Genomic DNA, 12091 nt, shown 5'->3' on the forward strand with positions numbered 1-12091 from the left:
CATACATCTTTCTTGGTGAACATATACTGCATGTAACATACCTGGAGCGGAACGACCTTGGGGGCTTGAACCATTGTATCGCTTACCCGTTATTCTGAGACATGGCTAGAATGTCATCGTGAGACCTGCTAGTGACTGTGGTGACCTGACGGCAACCCTCACAGTGCTCGTCAAAGACAGTACCTTGTTGTTTGTATTGCGCAGGCATTCTGAGTGAGCACAGTGGCTAAACCTGATTCTAAAGTCTGAGACGGGGATTCTTTTCGTGTTTCTGTCTCTAAATGACTTTATCTAGGCCTTGCCCTCTAATCTTAGGGCTTACCATCCACAACCGCCCTTTCGCCAGCCCCACCCTCTCGCCACGCAAAGAAAAAAAAACATCACCAAAACTCGTCAACTTCACTTAACGTACACGATAAGCGAACCGGACAAACAAGCGAACCGGACAAAAATCCCTCATTCTACATGAACACTATCTAATCAATTGATTCTCAACCAAATTATATACCTCAATCTCATAAAGAGGCTCAAATGCTTCTTGCTCTTCGGGCCTGCTAGGAAGACCCAAAATTAAGTTTTCGACGAGCTGCAAAGATCTATCCCTTGAGCTGTGGAAAACAATCGTTACATCACACTGCTCACATCCCCAAATTGACTGGCACCTTCTTTTGTTGTAGCTCACCGGCACCAAAGGCTTCCTTGCACTTCTTGACCTTGGCTGCCCTAATTGAAGCCCTTTGCAAGCAAGGCAGTCTGATTTTTTACCTCTTCAGAATTGCTTATGTTGTGCCACGGGCGTAAATTCGTCTCCGGCTTGAAAAGTCCGCCTTGACTGGCTCTGTGGATGGAAGGCCTTGAAGACCGCGTTATAGAGGCATTCCCTCCACTTCTTCTGGCTTGTATAACGCTCCCAAGCCGGCTCCCCGTGCAGCTGTAAGAGGAAGCTATTCACTAGGACAATATCCAGTAAGAAGGTCCAGGCAATGGCCTGCCAAGCGCCCCGGCGGATAGGATGATCATAGCCTAGATATGACCTCCTTTGGTCGCCTCGGTCAACATGATTCATTTCGTCGTTATAGGAAGCGGCAATAGTAGGGATCGATATAAGCTTGGCCGGCTCACCACTAAAAAAGCGCTATATTGGCCGTGCCATTGGTGTATTCGTTAAGGGTCTCTTCTTCCAACGATCACACCTCTCATCGCTAGTAAAGACGGTTGAAAGGAGCAATACGAGAGCATTATCCTTCCAAGCGATCTGGTTGACCTATAGAAGAGGAAGATAAGTTATTGGCCGAATTGTTAGGAAGAGTGTCGAATCTTCCTACCTGATTATCGGTCGTTGGGATACCACAATTAGGCCGGGCTGTGCCGGTTGCACCGTGGCCGTGGTGACGAAGGGAGCGGAAGAGGTCTGGCGACGAGAAGAGGTTATCCACAAAGACGTGATATGTCGACTGCGGCAATAGGTTAGTAAGGGCAACAACGATGCTTTGGGTCGATTTCAACGCCATGATCTTATCCACAGCTTCTGTGATGACGTGGATAACTTCCTTGACCTCGTCAACCTCACCAGGGGCCCCCCGTTGGATACCTCTTCCCTTGCCTTTCCTCTTCCCTCGTTGTAATGGTGGTTTCTTCCTCTCAACGCCAACTGAGCCTTATTTGGCGCCAGGTTGGTGCCAAACCCACCTCAAGAAGAGGCCCAGCCGGGCAGCTATCCAGACTTTGAAGCCTGTGTCGATAGGCTTATTGGGGACGTATGTAACTTGCTTATTCCTTCCGGTATATCGGATCATGCCCTCGTCTACGGCAAGATGTGAGCCCGGATCACAAAGCTCTATTGTCGCGAGTTGAATATGTTGAGACCACCGCTCAACGCACTGGAAGACGAAAGGAAAATCGTGATCGTCAGTGAATTTTGTGTGATCAAAGAGCCGGAGATGATGATGAAGGAGCTGAAATCGGTCATAAGTCATGAACTTAATGATCGAGTGTTCAGGCCGCTGATCCCCTAGCTGAGAGGTCTTCCAATGGTCTTCGACTGATATTTCGCCGTGGACTCCTATGTAAGTAAGGATCCAAAGCCATATATATAGCTCTGCAGCCATAGTTGGCTTCCATGCGCGGAGGCGGGACTTTTCTGTTGTTTCGTGCTCTTGGCTATCAACAACGCCGCTCTGGAGTAGGCGATTGACCCGGTCATTAGTGTATTTGACCCCGCTATTGACTAGAGAAATAGGTATAAAGTGTTGGAAAAGGGACAGCGGGTTCTGGGGCAGCTGCTTGATAATAAGCTCTCGTCATGGCACTTGAAAGGGTTAGAAATCGAAGCCTCGGTGTTCGGCAGGCAGAAAAGCCGGTCGGCGGGTGCTATCACCCGCATGCTCTTGAAGGCTATTATCTTCATTGATAAAGCTGCTGTCCTCATACGCGTTGAGAGCCTCCGCCGAGATCTCTATAGGTACCGATTGGGAAGTCATTGATCAATCCGGATAAATTTCTATGAGGATGTAGTTGGAATCAATCGATGACGCATCATAAGGTTGCCCTCATGTACCTCTTAGAAGTTGGGGCGTATGTGGGGCTCGGTACGGCCGGGAGGTTTTCCAGGAACAGATGCTTATCGATACACCTGTGTGTGTGGGAGGAATGAATCGCCGGATTAGAACACACAAGTTTGATGGCGCGTGTTTGATGGCGCGTGATAGTTGGCAGCCTCCTCCGCCTATGGTAATCCCATGGTGATCGGCGGTCTGCAGCCCCAGACTCACCGACTTGACCATGACACACTTGACAGGCGCTTCCATGACTCGGCAAATACTGCAGGAGAGCGAGTCAGAGAGAATGTTAGTAGCATTTGTCGATTTACCGAGGCGATAAGATCGGTAGAAGTCCGTTGTTAGATGATTGGTCGATGGCGGCGGCTGGGGAGCCAATGAGTGCGTGAGTGTGTCCAGTGTGGGCCGTGTGGTTGGGCTTCAACTAGCCCATGATACTGACTCGCTAATGAGGCAGGACCAAACGTACCGTACAGTATCGGCTCAACACATTGAGTAGCGTCGATGGGGTAAAAGACCCTTGCTAGCCTCTTTTCTCCAAGCCTTTATTGGCCGTCCTGGAACTATATCCAACGAAAGAGCTTCAAACGTATCCACTGACGCTACTCGATGTATTGAGTCGATACGATACAGGCGGTTATGTGTCACGTAGCGCCTAGCCCTCTGATTGGCCGAGCACAGCCCCCTTTGTGGACCAATTGGTCGTAGAAAAAGGCCGACTACCTTTACAGAAAAAGAAGGCTCTTTATTATTGTCGTAGACATCGTTGCTCCTGCTGCAATCGATGCCCTTTCCACTCAGCGTACTGTACGATGTGAAATTCTTGTATCTTTTTCGTTCAATGTCGGCTTTGAACCTCAAGATGCCCACAAAACGTTGCAGCACCCGGGCCAAACCTTCGAAAGGCCGGAAGATAGGTCTGAGCGCGGAATTGCTGCTTAAATTGCCTGACGGTCAGTGTCTGTCAGACTCTATCGCGGAGGCGATGCTGCCATGCCTCGTACTGTCGCTCACGCCTTCCCAGATATCAAGTATTGCATAGTCAACTTTCTCAATGGAACCGCGAAACCCAGAACCGTTGCTATCTACCAGCCCGATAAGGTCTGGGACTGCTGCCAGGCTTGCAGAGACCGGGACAAAAGGCGGCGGAACACGAACAAGGCGGAGAGGTGGTCGCCCTGGACCCTTACGCAAGTGTCGAAGGAGTTTAACAGGCACTGGCGGCCTTTCTACTGCAGTCGTACGGCACACGACATTTGCGCGCCGCAGCTGAAGGATTACTTGACCACATTTTTCCATGGGCGAGGAAGGCACATGGTGCCTGTCGAGCGTCGGGGTTCCCCGGTGAACTATGCACGTGTTTATCTTACTGCCGAGACTCTTGCCCGGATCTCGATGCATGAGTTACACGAGGCCGGAAGAGCATTTAGCCGGTGCAAGTCGAAGCTCGGTTCCCGTGTCGGGAAAGATGGATGGGGCGAACGAAAAGAGGGCAGGAAGGAGAGAAGTCTCTGGAATTCTGTCTACAGACGGCTGAACACTCTCTTCCTCAATGGCTCGCTGAAGGTGCTGTGTCCCGACGCCGGCAAGATCGAAGGTTTATTCATGGATCGGCACAGGAACATTCGTCTGCACCCGACGCCCCAGTACCTGTCATTGTGCCCGGACCTGGACCCAGATATCCGCAATGCGCTCTATGACCTGTGGAGCTCTGTGTCCGTTGGATCCATTCAGTTACTGGTTGTCCCCCCGCGTGACGGTGGGGAGGGCATTCAACAATACGAAAACGAGGACCACTGTAAACTGACACACCCGTTTTGGAAAAAAGATCCACATAGAAGTCATATCCGTTCTGTGTGCTACGCCAAGCCGAACTATCAGGGTGGCCTTTCATTCGTCGTGAAACCCCATGAATATGTCTTGCCTGAGGGATATAGCTTGAAGGAAATTGGCATCAACGAACAAAACATACTCAAGGCGGGGGGTGCAGCCGTATATGTGGAGCTAGTTTCTGCCGAAGACGATGAGTTTAATATCCGATGTGAGGGCCCGCTCGACTTCTTTTACGACCAGGCAGACGAGGACTTTACAATGCTCGATGCCGACACCGACACTGCTATGACTGATGCACCGGAAGCTAGTCGGGCTGCCGATAGCGTCGACAACGGTGACGACATGGAAATGAGTGACAACGACGAAGAGGACGATAGCGAAAGCGGTGACGACTGCGGCGCTGCGCTGGGCACGCCGTTGGACCACGAAGAACAGGACGGCACGGCTTTGATTCTTCTGCTGGCAGAGGACATGGAGACTCCACTAGCGGAGCTGATGAAAAGAGTGTATGGCGTAACGATGGAGAAGCCTTTGGAAACTCCTTGAGCTCACTGCTTGCGCTCTCTTATGTACTAAATAAAATGTCTTATCTTCTGCATATTGTCCTCCGTACTAACCCTCCAACCTACCACGTGCATGGGCCGGCTATGACTAAATCTATCAGACTGTCATGCAAGCGATGCAGATGCCGAGATCCCACAGATCTGGCCTTCCTCTCCACCAAGGGCGAGCCGCTCTCGCGAGGGATAGGCGGCAGCGGGCCAGGGTGGCGCGTCCTTCGGAACCTAGCGAATGGCAGGCGCGTCACATCGCCCTTAGCAGAGGATCCTTGTCCCGGCTTGTTTTTCCCTAACCTTGAACACTACCAATCTATTCAGTGTAAAAGATTCCAAGGTTGGAAAGGGGAGGGGGATGAGAGAACAACAGCGCTGAGTCAGGATCTTGAACTACCATGTGGCACAATCTACAACTTTGACTACTCGTAGTCTGTGTTGTTGGTAGGATTCAGCGTTAGCCGGAGCCTGTCTTGCTTGGTAGTTCCCGCACCTGACCTCCAGCCCGAACGAATTCGAGGATTTCCTCAAGCTGACGCGGTTGTACGAGGACATCTGCCCCCGGAAGCCGAACTGGTCCTACACTCTCTATCTCCTAAAGTTGCCTATCAAACAGTATAAAACACTTATAGACCTAATAATAAACTAGTAGAGGTAATAGTTGTAGATAACCTTACTTATAAAAAGCAGAGTTAGTTTAAAGATAAGTATTAAAGCTAGCTTTTTATTTAAAATACATATTAGTATTAGCTATTTAAAGAGGTAAGAGCTATTTAAAAAAGCACTTAGCTTATTATTTAAATACTATATTACCTTACGCGTTTATAGCCTTATTATATTATATATATTTCTTTTTTCCATTCTCTGAGATATAAAAGGGTAACTTATATGAACTAAGAGTTTAATAATATTAATAACGTGTTTGATAAGCGAGTGCAACAAACAAGCGAGTGCAACAGCATACTGTGCACCTAAAAATAGCTAATTTTAAATTTCTAAAAACCGGTATAAAATAGCTATAAACTTAAAAAGACTACTTTTATAAACCTAACTAAATATAAAATATAAAAATGATTTTTTTAGAGTTTTAAAAAATTCCCTATATAGAGAAATAGCTATTTATACAGTGCGAATATACCTTTTTTTAAAACCATCTTATAAAGAAATTTTTTAAAATTCTATAAAAATTATATTATATATATAATATTTTAATAAAATAGACTTTTAAATTTTAACTTACTAAGATTTAAATAGAATTTTTAAGAACTTTTTAGAATTATTTTAATATTAGGTATAAATTTCACTATAGGGTAATTTGTTGCACTCGTTTGTTTGTTGCACTCGCTATACATATACGTTAACTTAAAGATATTAGGCTTAAATTTTATTATTATAACTTAAATGGCAGGCTATCTGTGCTGGTTAACCCAGCAACTGGCGTCGTGTTTTTTCTTTCTTTATCCGTTGTTTAGGGTAACTTATTCACCCGTCTTGTGATCATTGCCCTCCGCAAAGTGGGGCAGAAAATCACTTCTACCATAATTGATATTGTCATTGACTACTGGACTCAGCAGCTCTCAACCTCCCAGAGTCAACGGCGCGAAACATCGTGATCTGCCTAGACAGCCTAGCAGCTGCCATCTGCCTCCGTGGCACCCCATCCGACTCCACCTCAAGGCGACCACAGGCTGACTCCCCCACCGACTGCATCAACCTCGCAATAGGCGAGACCATCAGAATTCGTTGACCCTGACGTCTTCGCAAGGTATCTCGGTGTAGCAGAGTAGGTATTTGAGTCGTGTTGCTTGCTTTTGGTGGTCCTCTGCTGCAAAGTCCGCTTCGCGTCATTGCGCACCTTTTCAGCGATGTTCTTCAAGAGCTTCCTGTGAGCTTCTCGAGCTTCCGCATCGCCCTCGTTAGAGATTTCCGGTAAACGCCAATTTGGGTACAGATTCAGATGTGAAGGCCGAACTTGAATCTGGCTCTGTGAGTGCGAGCCGAAGTAATAGTGGCATAAGCGACAGGTTGGCTTGCTGGCGCCGATGTATTGCCATTGCCGCCAAAATCTATCTGGCCTTGTAATTCCGTTCTTGGTGAGGTAGTGATGAATGAGAACTTCTGCGTGTACGATTGGCCTGAAAGTTCTCTTCAAGAGTTGAATTTGGATAGTCTTATCCAGACCCATCCTGCGGAGATCCTCGGCATCCTGCATAAGCTCTGGCATCTTTACTTTCTCGAAAGCCTCCATGTGTTGAACAATGGCGACAGCTGTCAGGTCCGACTGTACAATGGGCTTGGATATACGAGTACTAGATGGTAGTGAGGTGATCGTAAAGTCCTGGAATAGTAGCGGCCAGGCTGTTGCTGCACAAACAATGAAGCTCGCAGCTTGACGGTAGGAATGCCAACGGCCGAGATAATGTTTTAGCTCGCACCACGGCTCAGACTTGAGGAACTCGCTGCCCCTGGCTTTCGTCCTGATGGCCTTCTTGATCCCTGTCATTGCTAGCTGGGCATTATGGATCAGGTTGATCAGCCTTTCACAGTCTCTCAGTGCTAGGGTAAAATTAGTCTTGGTATGTATAAAGTATGTCGATAGGAGGGGGGAGACTTGCACTTTATTTCCTCCTGCTCGCGTATGTTGTTGACCGAGAAGTTGCATTTCTCTCTGAGCTTTTGGAGTTCACTCTTCAAGGTCTCTGTTCATCGTTGGAGTCAGTGTCATGTAGTGGGCGTTGCTATATACTATGTCATACCATCTTCGGACTGTCGCCGTTCGTGGTCTTCCAGACAAAGGCCTAAAGCCTTATCGAGTCCGTCCTTGTATTCGGTTATTCGGGACATGTTGAAAGCTAATATCATCCAGAGTACTCTCTTCTCGAGGGCATCGGAGCTAAGATTTTGGGGGTTCTGCCCAGCCAACTGTAGTAAGTTCGTTACGAATCTCGTGGTAGCCCTAGTCTCCTCTTCGTCCTTCCTGTTCGCTGCAAACACGAATTCGGGTCCACTCGTCCCTTCGAGAATCGTCATGGCGGTGACTGAATTCCCACCTCGTTCATTGTCACAGACCTGGGCGAGCTTATTTATAAGCACGCGAAAGGCTTCGGAGTCGGACTGCAGATTGTCAAAGTCGACTATAGCATGGCTTTCTGGTTCTTCTCGGGTCAGGTTGCAGCTTTGAATCATTGCATACTCGAGAACGATTGGCTCGTAGAGAAGTCTACGCTCGAAGGGATCGAGACCAGCATAGTATTGGAACTCCGAAGTCTGGACTACCGCCATTCTTGATGATGCGTGATGATGCTGTCATGGGAGAACTTCTGCCTGGTAGCTTGATGTAGCATTAGCCGAGCTATAGTGATGAAATGCCTGGAGTGAAGATAGTTAAGCAGATTGCTACCAGGGTTCCTAAGGCAATTTAATACTTCGTACTAGGCCGGCATCATCATCGGTGATGCTTTATGACACAATCGTGAGTAATATGGCTGGGGAACTAAGACCCGAAAAAGACTTTTGCCACCGCATCGGTATTCCTCGTCCGATTAACCAGGAGCTATTAAAGCCCACCAGAAAGCCCCGACTTGCTAACATCAGCTTCGGATACCAGGCTAGTATGAGCTTCCATATCCACTCGAGTAGTAAACGTCGAGCGTATTTACCACAAGAAGTTGACAAGATACAGCAATCATTGAGGAAGACTCTTGACAACAGATGCTCACTAAAAAGCTAATTCGGGAAGCTAAGCCGCGCCGCCGGAACACAGTTGCGTCATTCGAGTCGTGGTTTACATACCCTTCCCCCCACGCCAATGACACCTTGACCCTGGAAGTATAACTATCTTCATATGCCCCCGCACTGCTGGTCCGGATTACTTTTAACCAAGAAGTCCAAAGGGCGCGTCTTGCGCTTTTGAAGTTCGCCGCTTGCGCTCAAGCACTGAGCTTACAGCCAGGTACACACGACAACCATCAAAGGTGGAGAAAGCATCGCTTTTTGCTGCTTTGAAACAAATACATTAGCTGATGAGTCCCAGAAACACACTCAATCATGGAGCCAGTACCGGAAACAGCTTTTAGGCCGCATGCCTTGAACCCAACTCTCCTGAATAACGCTGGAGGGATTGTAACCGAGACACCTGGGATGCCACGACATGGGGACCTTATCACTGCCAACTCCCTCTCCCTAGACCATACAGTCAACCCGGCTCTCCTACACGCTACGACTTCCACCGACACTGTCACTGCCAACCATTCTAGTTGCTTGAAGGCATAGTCTTCTCGTAGCTCGCATGCTAGCAGTCAGGAAAACGATAACTGGAGGATGCTTACGAAGGGTTGCGAAAATGTCACTGCTGAAGTTAAAGCGAAGAGTCCCGGAGATGTTATCAACGCGCTTGAACCATCTAGGCGTGACATAGAGTCTACTCAAGCTCTGGGACAGCATTTGCTGACCCACGCAGTCACTCCGCGAAAACGTATAAGACATGCCAGGGGGCCCAATGGGGAGTATTGTTGTTCCTGGCTGGCGTGCTCTCGGACCTTTCTAACAAGCAAAAAGCTGAGGTAAGCGCCCATCTCTCGATTACCGACAGTCGAACTATGGGTTAGTTAGTTAATGGGTTCCGCAACATTCACATCCGCACAATACATAAGCCCCGGACGCTTTGTATAGCAGGATGTGGACAGATATTTGGGGACAAGAAGCCCATGCTCCGGCACGTCAGGGTCCACCATCGGCAGTTCCTGCCCACCCTAGACGCGTTCAAATGCTCCATCTCGGAGTGCAAGAGAGAGTTCACCCGCCCTGATAACCTTAAGCGTCACATTGAGGAAGTGCATACCAAGCAAAGACGGAGGAGGAGATGATCATAGGTGGACAAGGCTCTCCCAGCGTTGCAGAAGATGGGAGAGACTGAGACGTTACATATCGACCTCTGGGAACGAAATTTTTGCAGTCATCAGGATCATGTGACTAACTAATTTATACTATGCGACTCTTATCAGGTCCTCTGTTGTAGACCTTAGAGCTGCTATTTATTACCAATACCAACGCGGCTCGTCGTCGGTCTGTAAGCCCAAACATCCGCCAGTGCCTCTGGTCGTAGACAGTACACCAATTGATGTTCCCGTGCCATCGGATGCACACGTTGAGAAAGTGGCTCACTCCACGAGTGGTAGAATTACAACGACTGTGGTCATAGCTCGATGGATAATGCTGGACATGGGCCGTGCTGTAGCATTGGTATATCGTAGCGAGGAGAATGCCATCCATCCATAGCCGAAAGCCTTCATCCCCGAGTTTACTACATTCCTGCTCTTCTCGATACAGGTTGGGAAACAGAAGATATAAGGATATGTCTTCAAACCCAACAACGCGGCCGAAGGTATAGTGAGGAATTTGGTGCACGGGCCGGTGGACTTGATGTTGCTTTCCATTCGCATCGAGATATGTGACTGGGATTGGCCGGAGGTGAAGATCAGACTGAAGATCAGATACGGTCATCCGAGTAGGAGACCAGCGAATACCTCGCCTAGTGACAGCAAGGTTACTTGGGAAGGCCACGATACTATCCACATCGAAGGTAACCCCGGCATCGTTCGAAGCCCTCTCATCTTCATCTAAGCAAATGTGGGGTATCTCGGCTCTAGAGTCGAGACCACAAAAGGCCTGTCTTCTGGATCCAGGGCTCATTTTTCCGGCCAGGTCATCTTTCTGGTGTGCGATAGCCTCCTTGCTAAGGATGTCAGGACCTAATTCGGGTGTGAACTCCAGGTACGGCGAGGCTGATCTGTTCGTTGGGATCTGAAGTGTAGGCCAAGCTTCTCTAACCACCGAAGCCCCTTGCGTGATAAGTCCATCATAGGGCAGGCAAGTAGGTAGAAACGCTATTTCTAGGAGAAGAGAGTGTGATGAGAGCTTTTAGTGACCTTTGTTGGTAGTCAAATGATAATGGTGGGAGTTACGCGTCTGGCATCTTGCTAGCCTTTTGGAAAGGGGGCGCGTTTCTGCTAGTGCGAGAAACGGGGCCCGTTTCCAGGGGCAAAAGGGAAGAACGAAGCTGCTAAACATGATTGGCTCAGAAGTGGAGACGGCCCCGTTTACACTCTACATTTTTGAGTAGGTTTCCCAGCTTTCAATAGATATATATATTTCTTAGTCAGGGCGGCATTTGCGTGGTGAAGCGCGGCGGTGTTATTGATACTGTATTTGCCTGGGGAGGGGTTCGCCCGAGTTGTCGGTGGCGTAGATGCTCCGGATAGATACGTATGCGCCGCGCGCGCCGCAGCAGCGCTTTCTTTGGCTGAAAATCGAGGCATAGTTAATTCCAATTGAAAATAAAGTCTATCTTTAATTTGAAGCCATTCGGACTTCAATTCGTGGAGAAATGAGGCAATTACAGTGCGCAAGGCAGTTACAGCAGTGACGCAGTTACAGGTTGTGATGCCCCGTCTGTGATGAACAGAGGGGCGGCCCCCCTGGGTACCCTGCCGGGGGATGCAGCCTCTAAGGCTGAGAGTGGAAATCGTGGCCCCATGCAAGAAGAAAGCCCCGCCAAGCTGAACCCAACGAGCGTGCACGGACAAAAATGATGTAATTTCATGAAGATAAAATGGACTGGGGGTTCTGCGCACGGACGAAAAGTGTGTAATTTAGTAAAATACCAAGCAATCCTTTGTACAGTAGGGCCAATACCATCTGGTCTGGAACATAACCGACAATTTCGCCTGTTCGATCAACCTGAGCCCCCCGGCCGAGACTCTGAGTATACGCCACACCAAACTTCGAGTATGCAACGAGTGCGGTCTCAAGGGCCTCTTGGGGGTCGAGGGTTGCCTGGTTGAGTGGGTCGACAGGTCTGTGCCGTCTCCGGCGGAAGAGGGCTCTGAGAACACAGCGACGACCTCAAGGCTGAAGAGGAAGAAAACCGGTGATGGCCAGGATGATGGAAAGAGGAGGAAACCGCTCCCTGGGCGCAGAAACGAAGCCGCCGCCGCCAAGTCCACCGTTCCAGCGCGTCAGAGCTCACGCCTACATGCCGCACGACAGCGAGACAGTTTGCCTGGGGGGTCTGGGGATTAGAAACTAGTAGTGACACCGGGGAGCGCTGACGCAGACAGCGACTTAGCCAAGCTCGCCGCGACCGTA

At 49.0% G+C, this 12091-nt stretch overlaps 2 protein-coding genes across 2 annotated transcripts; one reads left to right on the plus strand and one right to left on the minus strand.

The window, feature by feature from the left end:
* Positions 1-3551: 3551 nt before the first annotated feature.
* LRP88_00088 (uncharacterized protein) lies at positions 3552-4937 on the plus strand (the record flags this gene model as incomplete). Its single annotated transcript, XM_083236808.1, has 1 exon — positions 3552-4937. One exon carries the CDS (start codon positions 3552-3554, stop codon positions 4935-4937), a length of 1386 nt encoding a protein of 461 aa, XP_083107425.1.
* A 2548-nt stretch (positions 4938-7485) lies between these two features.
* On the minus strand, positions 7486-8227 carry LRP88_00089 (uncharacterized protein; the record flags this gene model as incomplete). The annotated part of the gene is made up of 3 exons (XM_083236809.1): positions 7486-7501; positions 7563-7644; positions 7702-8227. 3 exons carry the CDS (start codon positions 8225-8227, stop codon positions 7486-7488), a joined length of 624 nt encoding a protein of 207 aa, XP_083107426.1.
* Positions 8228-12091: the final 3864 nt, after the last annotated feature.

The sequence above is a fragment of the Fusarium phalaenopsidis genome (genome assembly GCF_050370095.1).
Source record: "Fusarium phalaenopsidis strain FUZ10S chromosome Unknown contig_32272, whole genome shotgun sequence".
Classification (NCBI taxonomy): domain Eukaryota; kingdom Fungi; phylum Ascomycota; class Sordariomycetes; order Hypocreales; family Nectriaceae; genus Fusarium; species Fusarium phalaenopsidis.